Consider the following 14262-nt stretch of genomic DNA (forward strand, 5'->3'; position numbering starts at 1 on the left):
AAGAGAAACCATGCTCTGTGGGTTGCACGGGGGAAGGAGGAGGAGGAGGAGATTACTGTTTAACGTCCCGTCGACAACGAGGTCATTAGAGACGGAGCACAAGCTCGGATTAGGGAAGGATGGGCAAGTAAATCGGCCGTGCCCTTTCTAAGGAACCATTCCGGCATTTGCCTGAAGCGATTTGGGGAAATCACGGAAAACCTAAATCAGGATGGCCGGACGCGGGATTGAACCGTCGTCCTCCCGAATGCGAGTCCAGTATGCTAACCACTGCGCCACCTCGCTCGGTCACGGGGGAAGGGTGTGGAAGGTAAACGCATGAGGGAAAACAGGTCGCCATATTGCGTGCATGCTCTTCCCACGTCTGTAGATCTGCAAAGTGCAGGAGTAGGTGATTCCGCACTCTCTGCCCTACACCGGCCGCTGTGGTCGAGCGGTTCTAGGCGCTTCAGTTCGGCGCCGCGCGGCTGTTAACGGTCGCAGGTTCGAATCCTGCCTGGGGCATGGATGTGTGTGATGTCCTTAGGTTGGTTAGGTGTAAGTAGTTCTAAGTCTAGGGGACTGATGACCTCAGATGTTAAGTCTCATAGTGCTTAGAGCCATCTGAACCATCTCTGCCCTACTATAGATGTTTCACAAGTTGTACCGATCCTTCGCAGCTCGTCTTACGAATTACTGGGGATCCAGTACGCAGACACTTGAAAGGAGTTAAGTATTTCTCAACTATAGACATGTAGGCAGTCTACAGGAAAATCGAAGTTTACGAAGCTAGCTAAGAAAAGTCTGCCTTCATAATAGTTTATAGTCTCTAAGAGTTCAAAAATATGCCGTTTGCATTATGTTAGGCTCCAGCCACCTTCGAATATTTGGTGGACACCCTACTTCGACACCATAAATGGAAGATACGGCTTTGCTCCCTGTATGACACTGTCGTTGTTTCGAAGGCAGTTGAACAACATCTATTCTCCCTTACAACCGTGTCGAAGTGTGTTCAGACTGCATGTCGCTGACTGAAACCGAAAATCTTTGAGCACCTTGTGAATGCGGATGGGGTCTATCACGATCCAGAGAAGATGAGAGCAGTCACGGAATTTCCGACTCCTCATCACATTCTTGATATGAGAAGTTTTCTCAGAATGGACTCGCCCTATCAGTGATTTATGAATGACATCTGTATCAAGGCACATCTGTTGCGAGAACTACTGGCGGGAGAAGCTAAATTTTCCTGACATGAGGCAAAATGAATCTCTTTCCTTTTCTTTAAGAAGGCACTAAGATCTCCAGTTCTAGCATAGTACTACGAGAATGCCTAGACAGAACTTCACACTGACCTTAGCGATTTTGGAATAGTGACAGTTGTAGCACAAATTCAGGAAGGTGCTGAAAAGGTGGCAGATGTACTTCCAGAGTAAGCGCCAAGTCCGAAGCGAACTACTCTATGGCCGAGAAAAGGTGCCGTGCATTTGTCTGGGCCTTCAACAAGATCAGGCCTTATTTATTTGGCAAGCCATTCAGCGGTGTCACAGGCCACTCTGCTGGCTGAAGAATCCGTCAGGTCGATTGGTAGTATGGGCATTGAGACTGCAATAGTACGGCGTCTCTTGGTACACAAAAGTGGACGCAGATACAAGGAGGCCGAAAACCTTTCAAGGAATCCTTTGGAGGAACCCAGCAACGGAGATTAAACTTTAGTCATCGCTCTATTAAATGACATTAGTGCTGACTAGAGGCCACAGTCAGCACTGCTGAAAATCACAGAAGCCTTAGAGGAGGAGGAATCCGCCAAATGATAATTCCACTCGTAGTTATCGGAGAACTGTAATAGATGAATTTGATTGAGTGGGACAAAAGTGGTTGTTCGTCGTCCCACGTGTACGACTAGTTATTGTGAAATATTTCCACGGCAGTCCACCATCTGGTCTCCATCGATCTGTGATGACTTTAACCAAAACATTTGCAGGTATCGCCGGCCATGTCTAGCGATCCGTTAGGCGCTATGTGAGCTACTGCAAGAAATGATAGCGACGGAATGTAGTTACCTCCTGGACAACTGGTACAAATCCCGCCCACAGTAGCGCCATTCCGCGAACTTGGAATCAACCTCTTGCGGAGGTTTCCGAAATCGACAAGTCGTAATCGATCTATAATGGTGTGCACTAACTACCTCATCTGCTATGCTGTCATTAAATCTGTGGCGACTGCCGAAGCTCTTGAAATTGCAAAGTTCCTTTTAAAGGACTGATAACCCCATGTGATGATCTCTGATGGTGGACAACTTTTGCAGTCTAGAGTAGTATCAGAGATAAATACATCTTGTTACATCACTCGCAGGATGATAACTGCCTTCCATCCACAGACGAATGGTCTCACAGACCGCTTTAATAAGTCGCTGACAGACGGGTTCTCAATTTACGTTGATGCCGAACAGAGAGATTGGGACACAATACTGCCCGTCGTGACATTGGAACATTCTCAGTCACTTTCCCGCGATATGACTTTCATTTTAATTTTCCTTGCTTGGTGCTTATGGTGAGTGTTGTCTTTCTTTCGCGATGTATCTCTCGCCGCTAGTTGTTGGGCGTGGAGCAAAGAAGCCTTAAGGCGGAAAGTTCGTGAAAAACACACACTGTTTAGAGATACACCAAGTCCATAATTTTGGAAATACGGCAATGAAATTTTGCAACATGTTTTACATGAAACTAACGCATTTACTGTTCAGTTCCTTGGACTCTACATATGTTTAACTATTTACAGAATTAAAAAATTTTATTTTCAAAAAGTATTTGTGTCTTTTTCTTAGAACCTATTCAAGAGATTTCTACAAAATTTTCTCTATTTAACCTCTGTATATAGAGTAAGGTACTATCGTGAGATTTCTTGAATATATCGATAGGGAACTTTAATAACCTTTTTAATTATAATTCTGTAAATATGATACAAAATTAATGGGAATTCCAAACACATTGCCCCATACTTCAGCTTAACCGAGAATTTCAAAATTTTTTCTTGTGACTGCCTTTGTTGGGTTATAGAAATAAGTTTTCTAAATTTCATAATTCTAGGCTACAAAGGTTCTGAGAAAAAGGTACATAAACTTTAAAATAGACCGTTTTTAGGAAATGCAGTTTCAAGCTCAACCTAACGGTTTTTTCTTATATCACTTCCTCGGAAGGCCCCAGATTTGTACTCAGGATCCTCTTTATCATCAAGGCTTCTCTTCTTGGTTGTTGTTTTCTGCCTTCTTTACTTTTCCAGGTCCTCAACTGACTTTTCAGCTGCATAGAGGCGCTGTAAATCTGTTTTCGTCAAGATGTCTTGAGTGGAGTTTCCTATTTTAGTGCCCATTCACTAATGCCTTCATCCTCCCTACGCACCCATCGTTATGTAAAATAACTGTGTCCTAAGCTACAATTCTGACAACAGTAGCAGTTGAAAACCTGGTTGCAGGGCATCGCTTCCACGCGAGTGAATTTAGAGACTCACTTGGATTCTCGATTTTGCCTTGAACACACATTTTAGAATTTCAGGATCGGTCAGAAACTTACAAGTGGTCTTCACAACATCCAGAATACAATTTGGAAGCCTCCCCTTGTAAATGTAGGGATTGTGCAACGAGCTAATGCTGAAGTGTTGGTTCATCAAGTGGGCGTGGCGGGAAGTTGGCGTCACGCATGTAATTGTTTTTCAGGCGTTTCGGATGCGATTTCATCGTTGACATTTTGCGAACTTACTGCACATGAGTTCTATCAATAAATAAAAAATAAATTTAAAATTGACATTTTCGGGTCAGGGCAGCATGCTGACTGTCCACCACTCTAATTTCAGTTTACGGGAGGCACTAGTCGGTGTGGTACTGAATGTGTACCTTAACAGTTGTGGTACAGGGTGTTTCAAAAATGACCGGTATATTTGAAACGGCAATAAAAACTAAACGAGCAGCGATAGAAATACACCGTTTGTTGCAATATGCTTGGGACAACAGTACATTTTCAGGCAGACAAACTTTCGAAATTACAGTAGTTACAATTTTCAACAACAGATGGCGCTGCGGTCTGGGAAACTCTATAGTACGATATTTTCCACATATCCACCATGCGTAGCAATAATATGACGTAGTCTCTGAATGAAATTACCCGAAACATTTGACAACGTGTCTGGCGGAATGGCTTCACATGCAGATGAGATGTACTGCTTCACCTGTTCAATTGTTTCTGGATTCTGGCGGTACACCTGGTCTTTCAAGTGTCCCCACAGAAAGAAGTCACAGGGGTTCATGTCTGGCGAATAGGGAGCCCAATCCACGCCGCCTCCTGTATGTTTCGGATAGTCCAAAGCAATCACACGATCATCGAAATATTCATTCATGAAATTAAAGACGTCGGCCGTGCGATGTGGCCGGGCACCATCTTGCATAAACCACGAGGTGTTCGCAGTGTCGTCTAAGGCAGTTTGTACCGCCACAAATTCACGAAGAATGTCCAGATAGCGTGATGCAGTAATCGTTTCGGATCTGAAAAATGGGCCAATGATTCCTTTGGAAGAAATGGCGGCCCAGACCAGTACTTTTTGAGGATGCAGGGACGATGGGACTGCAACATGTGGCTTTTCGGTTCCCCATATGCGCCAGTTCTGTTTATTGACGAAGCCGTCCAGGTAAAAATAAGCTTCGTCAGTAAACCAAATGCTGCCCACATGCATATCGCCGTCATCAATCCTGTGCACTATATCGTTAGCGAATGTCTCTCGTGCAGCAATGGTAGCGGCGCTGAGGGGTTGCCGCGATTGAATTTTGTATGGATAGAGGTGTAAACTCTGGCGCATGAGACGATACGTGGACGTTGGCGTCATTTGGACCGCAGCTGCAACACGGCGAACGGAAACAATTGAACAGCTGAAGCAGTACATCTCATCTGCATGTGAAGCCATTCCGCCAGACACGTTGTCAAAGGTTTCGGGTAATTTCATTCAGAGACTACGTTATATTATTGCTACGCATGGTGGATATGTGGAAAATATCGTACTATAGAGTTTCCCAGACCGCAGCGCCATCTGTTGTTGAAAATCGTAACTACTGTAATTTCGAAAGTTTGTCCGCCTGAAAATGTACTGTTGTCCCAAGCATATTGCAACAAACGGTGTATTTCTATCGCTGCTCGTTTAGTTTTTATTGCCGTTTCAAATATACCGGTCATTTTTGAAACACCCTGTAGACAGCAGCGGAGATCAAGCAGTGTGTGCGGATGCATATCTAATGACAGCTATGTTGGAAATGTGATGTCTGGAAGTTATATTGGCGGAGTTAGCAGAGGATAACTTCTCAGCGGGAAATGTTATTACCTCGTCGTGTATGGCGCCCGATATGAAGGGAGCTCCACGCTGCAGTAATCACACTGGGTGGGGAATTGTGTAGCTCGCAAAAGTGGTATACGGTGTGCGCTAAGCGCCTTTAGTTTTGGCTGGTAAAGAGTTATTCTGTGAAATTTAAAAAAGGCGAACGCCACTCCGCCACGAAAAGGGTGAACGTTTGCAAGTCTATAAAAGTTTGTTCATTGCCTGTGATTTAATTGTCTTAGAGGAGTTTCGCCCTGTTCCCAAAAGCGATGTCTTATATTAGTTTTATGTGAATTTTGTATGTTACATTTATCAGCCGATGTGCTGACTTCACTTCAAGGACAGCGATTTTATTTCTATAGGATATGTTGTGCTAAAGTTTTGCAGTTGTCTTACAGTGATTTAGATTTTACCAAGCGATCTTAAGCAGTGCTGAGCTCACTTGAAAGAGACACTTACTTAATTATTCTAATTTGAAAGTATTGGCCCATTAGCTGACGACAATAATTAGTTTTAAAGAAATGTAAATCTTCTTCTTATCCATGAACATTCTTTAGTACCAACTGCTATAATCATTTATTTCAGTTCCCGAGCTCGGAGCGGCTTGTGGGGTTTTTAGACTAATTGTATTTTATTGATCCCCGTATGTTCGTCTCTTGTTTTAGAAGTTACCTGTACCAACCTGTAAACGTAATGCTCATTATACTGCAGGAGGCCGCTGTCGCCATAATATGGGGCCTGGGAGCGAGTTATGCCCGTTTTGTATCTGACGGTGGAACAGTTATGTAATAAATAATGTCTCTCGGCGGCATTTATTCAATTAGTGTGAAGATCTATAATGAAGTGCTACGAATTTAAAGTTTTTTTACCCCTGGGTTATGTTACTAGAATTTCCGAGTTTGAACGTAAATTTGTCCTTCCTGTTGTGTTTATAATTGTTCTTGAGCTGTATTGTAATTGCTAGAAGTTCAAAGCTAATTTAATAGACACATAGCCTAGTGTCAAAGAAGTCTTACATTTTACTGTTCTCCTTTGCTGATGGAGTGGGGGATGGTTCAATGGAGACAAAACACTTAAGTTTCCATCGAGAAAGAAATAACCAACAATAAACCTGCCTGTATCAATAACCGGACACGCATTAGGGGTTGAGGTCTCTATTGAGTAGCAGACATACCTGTTGGTTCTGCGTCTTCAATGTCCATGCACGAGCCCTCGACCTGTTAAACTTACCTGACCTTACCTATAATGAGGCTGCTAATACGTTGGGCACCAAACATATGAACTCTAATACTAAGTTATTCTAGGACAACAACACTCTGAGAGAGGTTGGAAATCCCGTGAACGTCAGACAAATCTGGTAAAATCTTAATATATTGTTCAGACCACTGTCCTCTGATTTTGTAGGTGAACGTTAGTTACATCAATTGCACCAAGTTACAAGTACTTTTCTTAGAATTCATGGAGGTGACACAACTATAACTTCGTCCTCTGAACACAACACTACCGATACTGAAGCAAAACTTACTCGCAAATCAGTTCTAAGCTGCCACAACTCTGATGTGCGGCATATGATTTATGAAGTCAACCACGCAGGACTTCAAACCATAACACCGGGTAGTTTGGATCTGCTGGCAATTACTAACCTGATACCTTCCAAAACATATAAATAGCCTAACCTCACCGCCATGACAAAGTGACCATTGTTGGTGTTGTGGTCTTCAGTCCAGAGACTGGTTTGATGCAGCTCTCCTTGCTACTTTATCCTGTGCAAGCTTCTTCATCTCCCAGTACCTACTGCAACCTACATCCTTCTGAATCTGTTTAGTGTATTTATCTCTTGGTCTCCCTCTACGATTTTTACCCTCCACGCTGCCCTCCAATGCTAAATTGGTGATCCTTTGATGCCTCACAACATGTCCTACCAACCGATCTCTTCTTCTTGTCAAGTTGTGCCAAAAACTTCTCTTCTCCCCAATCCTATTCAATACCTCCTCATTAGTTATATGATCTACCCATCTAATCTTCAGCATTCTTCTGCAGCACCACATTTCGAAAGCTTCTATTCTCTTCTTGTCCAAACTAGTTATCGTCCATGTTTCACTTCCATACATGGCTACGCTCCATATAAATACCTTCAGAAACGACTTCCTGACACTTAAATCAATACTCGATGTTAACAAATTTCTCTTCTTCAGAAACGCTTTCCTTGCCAATGCCAGTCTACATTTTATATCCTCTTTACTTCGACCATCATCAGTTCTTTTGCTCCCCAAATAGCAAAACTCCTTTACTACTTTAAGTGTCTCATTTCCTAATCTAATTCCTTCAGCATCACCCCACTTAATTCGACTACATTCCATTATCCTCGTTTTGCTTTTGTTGACGTCCATCTCATACCCTCCTTTCATGACACTGTCCATTCCATTCAACTACTCTTCCAAGTCCTTTGCTGTCTCCGACAGTATTACAATGTCATCGGCGAACCTCAAAGTTTTTATTTCTTCTCCATGGATTTTAATAACTACTCCGAATTTTTCTTTTGTTTCCTTTACTGCTTGCTCAATATACAGATTGAATAACATCGGGGATAGGCTACAACCCTGTCTCACTCCCTTCCCAACCACTGATACCCTTTCGTGCCCCTCGACTCTTATAACTGCCATCTGTTTTCTGTACAAATTGTAAATAGCCTTTCGCTCCCTGTATTTTACCCCTGCCACTTTTTGAACCATGACCATTAGTGCAGATAAATTTACGACACCGACACAGTGGACACGGAATAGTCATAGCATCCTACTTATCAACATGAGCTGCAGTAAGTTTTGCTCGTTACCTACTCCCTCTAAGTCAGTGCAATTTGTCGCGAATCAAAATACAGTTTTTCAACACCAATCATAGCTACTTCATATACGACTATACTGGATTTGGGGTTGTGAACTCGACATGAGCCTGAATAAAGCTTATTATACCACAGAAGTGCAGCTGATGTTCGCCCCACGTCCTAGTTCTTCCAGTACCATTCCCGTTCTCCCTACTAGCCACGTGTCACCCCCACTGCGGTCCGTCCTGCGCCGCAGTGACTTCAGACCATCCTTTTTATGAATATTTATGCTTCTAATATTATATAATAACTTAAATCGGTGGTTTCATTGGAGGTCATCTCAGTATCATACCGACATAATTTCTCCTACACCCTGACTACGACAATCTGTACCTTTACGTTGGACTATTTTATGAGGAGTGACAATCATTTGCATTCACCAAGCTTCTTCGGTGTATTACTGATTATTCAAGGCACAATTGTGAGGAATTCAGTAAACTATCTTAATTTAGTTCGTTAAATTCCATACGTGTATTTCGTGTAGTCCGCCTGTGTGGAGTCGGGATTCCCATATTTTCTCGTAACGTGGAGGTCCCCACTTCTAGTCAGACTTCAGAAATAGCTGTACGTTTTCAAACTGCCGGATTTATGTGTCTATCCTTGAGTTCACCTGAATAGTAACAAAAATTACGGTATCTAAAGTGAAATACTTTGTCACTAGCGGTAGGAAACTGTTCGTTAATGGCAGTACACTGTTGTTAGTTTGCCGCCTGTTTTGATTGTTTAATGTTATCGACCAACTCCTAGAATCTACCTTCATATTACACATTTCGTGTAAGAATCACGACTGTAGCACTCTGCACCTCTACTGAACAAAATTACCTCTCACGCGGACTCGCACAATTGCAGCTTCTGCTCTTACGACGCAAGTTGGTTACGTTTCTGTCTTTCGTCTGTCTCGCTTTTAAGACCAGCTTACCGAATGAACCGCCTGTCATTCTTTACCGTACATGCAGTCACTCGCGTACGTCACATTACTTTCATAAATCCCTCAACCATACTCACACCAGTCGTGGGCAAACTGCACTTTAGTAAGTAATATTACCACGGCGACTATGTAAACCCTTCCAGTACCTCCACACGACCTCACAGTTACGACCATCCATCGAATCCCGTTTGTTCAGACACGCATTTGTTCCGTCACTGTCTTCATGTGCCAAGAATTAACTTACATGTGAAACTAATGCATACAAATAAATAGTTTTCTGCATCAATCACTTACTTCTTCCACCAGTACATGTTCCCATGGCCCACGCCATGATCTTCAGTTGGAGAATTACGTAGTCATGATCTTGCTGTTAGTAAGGAACACAGGCCTTCGGAAAACAGGCTATTTTTCGTCTTTTGAGGAGTTATGAACCGTCCTTCAAGGAAGAAGTAACTAATCCATTTAATTTTTAAGTTTAATTGCTATCTGTCTGAAAAAAGTTTCCAGTGGTAGCTACGTAAATATTTACTTCACGTTACCGATATGCAGTGTGTTAAAAGGAAAGTTTCATTTTTTAATGTGAAAGATGAAGTAGTACGTAACTTTCCAATGCTTATTACCTCGGAGTGGAACAAAAAACGAAAAAAGCTTCAATAGTGTCCCAACTAACGAACAAAATTAAAATTTTCTATTGAATTCGTAATTCACAGAGTGTAAAACAACTTTTAACCGTTGGCCCACTGTTCATACACAACCTCTGACAACGTCTTTGCTTACGGTTCGCTGTCGTTTTCAGCAGACACAAAAAGTCTCATTTGAAGTTTATACATTAGCTGGAGAGTTTGGGTCCAAGTAGTGCTTCTCGCAGTGTACAGTTGTTCTGAAACCCTAATTTTTCCAGTATGTCGACAAGGAACAGAGACAAACCTATCCAAAATATACGCACGTGTACTTGGTTCGAATTCGAGCACAAGAAACAGTGGTTTTCTCATAGGCACGCCTGTTGCCTCGATTTCAGAATTTAGACTTCTATAGTAAGTTAACGCTGTGAGTTGATTTAGGTCACCGTTATCTAACTGCAATACTCGCGTTCACTCATCGCAAAACGAAGGCTTCCCGCCGCCGACATCTCAGTTAACTGACGCAAGACGATACGTCATTGACGATCTCCATGGGTTCCTTTTGCTTTATATTTTAATAACATTTACTCAAGTGGATCTTGCGTAAACTTCATGATTTAGTGAAACTTCATGGCAGATCAAAACTGTGTGCCGGACCGAGACTCGAACTCTGGACCTTTGCCTTTCGCGGGCAAGTGCTTTACCATCTGAGCTACCCAAGCACGACCCACGACCCGTCCCCACAGCTTCAATTCCACCAGTACCTCGTCTCCTACCTTAGTATTCTATGAACTGATCCAACCATGATGTTTACTTTATTCCATATTACAAAAATATTACATTTCTATGCTTAAAAGCAGCCTCTTCAGATTTATAGCCAGTCACAGGCCATCATTTCCTTCACGTAGATTGGCGCTTGGGGAGGTTAATCCCCAAACACTGTTTACTGTCAAGGTAAGGAAACCTGGATCCCTTCACGATGGCAGCTACAAAGTAGAATTTCCTATGTCGTCGTCTAAACTATACGCAATGGAAAAAATTAAAATGTCCATTTGATGATATATATACAAGAAACATATTTAAGCTGGTTATATCTGAAGATATAATAATTCAGTTGTGCTATATATTGTTGATCACGGGTTATCTAACACTTACGACAGGATTTAAGTGTAAATATTAAACCAGATGTTGGGTTTAATAAATTTATTACAAATATATTCGTATATACACGCGACAGAACGTAGCAATACTGACAAACAGAAGCAGCGTATTGTGGAAGCACACAGTTCGTATAGCGAGAATCATAACTTTTTGTTGTTTCAATTTCCTGCTTACAGCTACTACCTCGATTAACTTTCCCAGTGACAGCGTACAAACATTGCGTTATAAACACACTGTTCCTGGAAGCTATGTCGACCAATCAGCATTCCTTATCGCAATTGACATTACAGTCTTAACAGATCAACAACCTCAGATATAATTTTAATAGCATTTTGTTGGAAGGGGTGGTTTTTATTTTCAGCACTCTCTTGTCGCATCGCCGTATCCGAGGTACCCACAGAAGAAGTTAGTGTCTCAATTGTACTTGTTCCCCACTGCCAAGAAGTCACACGCAAAACTGATAAAAGAGCGAGTCGAAGGAAACGTGAAGATTTATCGTGTCCACAGTGCCACTTGCTCAGCTGTGTCTGACAAGTAGCTTTGTGGCAGCGTACGTCACAATTTTTTGTTAGGAATTACGAAACAACGGCGTCGTCCGCCACTCCTCGGTGTATCCCTTTACTTGCACAGTCACTTTGTAGCTGGTCGAATGACTCACGGGTCATGCTCCTCGAGTATGAATCGCATCTCAGACGACGAAAACACGCTCCACCTGTAACACAAACGAAAAAAAATCTGTAAGTGGACTAGAAAATCTTGTGTCTGATTGTATCTGTCTGTTCCTTACCTAGCTGAAAAAAAGGTGTATAATTTCCAAATTTACTACGCTCATGTCATGTCCCGCTTGCCAAACAACTAAGGGTGACAATATTAAGCTAAGGCGAGAAGAATGCGTTTAACTGGACTCGAAGTAACCTACATCAGATATGTGTAGAAGTTGCTGCTCCATTCAGTATTACACGGTCCATTAATTTACTAATGAGAAGGTAAAGAGATTATTCCTCTCAGAGAATAAAAATAAATATTTATTTATTGTTCGTAACTTGGATAAAGAATAACGTAGAATGCCACGATATTTCCATCGTCTACTTATTTCAGTGAATTTTATAACTAGCGTTTGTTCCCTTGGCTCAGAGCAGTTTTTAATTAATAAATAACTCTATAATGATTTGTACAGAAATGTGACCGGTGGCTGAGTAAGTTGCCGGCACTGAAAGTCAGGAGACTTGCCAGCCTCTGTAGCAGAAAAACTGAATGAAATTTTCATTTACTGAATTTGCGAGATATCGTACGACATTGCAGAGAACTGCTGACGACGAAACGACGAAGAAACAGGAATAAAGAAAAGAAAAAGTGTTAAGTTCCCGACTACGGAGCTAACGGTTTAAGTTTCGATCCTCCGTTGGTCCAAATACATTTTTCTGTTACTTCTCTCGTCTGTCACCCCTGAAAAACAAGAAGAACACCAAGTTGCTGAGCTGAAGGTTCCCCTCTCACTGGCTGTATAATGCCGTTCAGAGGTGGGAGGTAGGCAAGGTCCATAAAATTACTGCAGTGCTCAAGCCAACCTTCCGGTTGACAGCAGCTTTCGTTGCTTTACAGAGCATAAACGCAACATAAAAGTGGTTTCTTAGTGGCCGGTCTTAGCAGTTACATTACCGGAACGGCCCAGTCCAGCTGACTGCACTTACCGGTACTTCCCGTTTCCCTCTCCTAACATGCGGAAGTGCTCCACGTAAATAGCCAAAAATGACGATACAGCGAACCAGAAACTTAATCTACAGCTTCATCCTCCACCGTAACAACACTGCTAAAATAGTCAGATATGGGTGTCTTGTTGCTATACGTAAACAATTTGATCGTGTTTATAGAGCTATATAGTGAATAAACGTAATTTGAACTTAAAGGTTGCTAATGACTAACGTCAAGTAACACTGAATCTAAAGAGCTCCTAAAATGTTTATGGCACGCTGCTGGACGTCGAATGTAATCCATAGGTGTTTTAGGATTAACTCTGAGTGTGCTTTCCGATGGAACGGTTTCTCGATCCGACATGTGCCTATGAAGTTACAGAGAACCAAGAGACTGAAAAATTAGGGAAGAGACATGGGTTTGAGTACTTAAAGAGTTTATATTATTAGAGCACACTGTCAAATTTTTTGTGCAGATATTGTCAAGACACGATCGGAAGACTCTCTTTGCCTTTCCGCAACTACTGCAGTAATTTAGTACTGACTTAAACAGTACATCTATTTCAGTTTACCACATACATTAATTATACCGTTTTGTTCTTGTCCCATCTGCATTGGGATCTAAATTATAGCCACATAAGCTGGCCACACTATATCTTTTGTGTTTATGAAAATTTTGCACGTTTAGGGTAAAATTGCGCATTTTCAAACTCTTTCATACTTAGATATTGTATAGTAATTCTTTTCATTACACAGGTGGTCCACTGATCGTGACCGGGCCAAATATCCCACGAAATAAGCGTCAAACGAGAAAACTACAAAGAACGAAACTTGTTTAGCTTGAAGCGGTAAACCAGATGGCGCTGTGGTTGGCCCGCTAGATAGCGCTGCCATAGGTCAAACGGATATCAACTGCGTTTTTTAAAATAGGAACCCCATTTTTTACTACATATTGGTGTAGTACGTAAAGAAATATGAATGTTTTAGTTGGACCACTTTTTTCGCTTTGTGCTAGATGGCACTGTAATAGTCACAAACATATGGCTCACAATTTTAGACGAACAGTTGGTAACAGGTAGGTTTTTTAAATTAAAATACAGAACGTAGGTACGATTGGACATTTTATTTCGCTTGTTCCAATGTGATACATGTACCATTGTGAACTTATCGTTTCTGAGAACGCATGCTGTTACAGCGTGAGTACCTGTAAATACCACATTAATGCTATAAATGCTCAAAAAGATGCCCGTCCACCTCAATGCAGTTCGCAATACGTGTAATGACATTCCTCTCAACACCGAGTAGTTCGCCTTCCGTAATGTTCGCACATGCATTGACAAAGCGCTGACGCATGTTGTCAAGCGTTTTCGGTGGATCACGATGGCAAATATCCTTCAACTTTCCCCACAGAAAGAAATCCGGGGACGCCAGATCCGGTGAACGTGCGGTCCATGGTATGGTGCTTCGACGACCAATCCACCTGTCATGAAATATGCTATTAAATACCGCTTCAACCGCACGCGAGCTATGTGCCGGACATCCATCATGTTGGAAGTACATCTCCATTCTGTCATACAGTGAAACATCTTGTAGTAACATCGATAGAACATTACGTAGGAAATCAGCATACATTGTACCATTTACATTGCT

At 42.0% G+C, this 14262-nt stretch overlaps 1 protein-coding gene across 1 annotated transcript in view; it reads right to left on the reverse strand.

Moving 5' to 3' along the window:
• Positions 1-10967: 10967 nt before the first annotated feature.
• Positions 10968-14262, reverse strand: part of LOC126217633 (lachesin-like) — a gene marked incomplete at its 5' end in the record, with an annotated part of 728482 nt that continues 725187 nt past the window's right edge. The window contains one exon of the mRNA XM_049942194.1: positions 10968-11633. Coding sequence (XP_049798151.1) covers positions 11610-11633 — 24 coding nt within the window. The remainder of the gene's footprint in view (positions 11634-14262) is intronic.

The sequence above is a fragment of the Schistocerca nitens genome, chromosome 1 (genome assembly GCF_023898315.1).
Source record: "Schistocerca nitens isolate TAMUIC-IGC-003100 chromosome 1, iqSchNite1.1, whole genome shotgun sequence".
Classification (NCBI taxonomy): Eukaryota; Metazoa; Arthropoda; class Insecta; order Orthoptera; family Acrididae; genus Schistocerca; species Schistocerca nitens.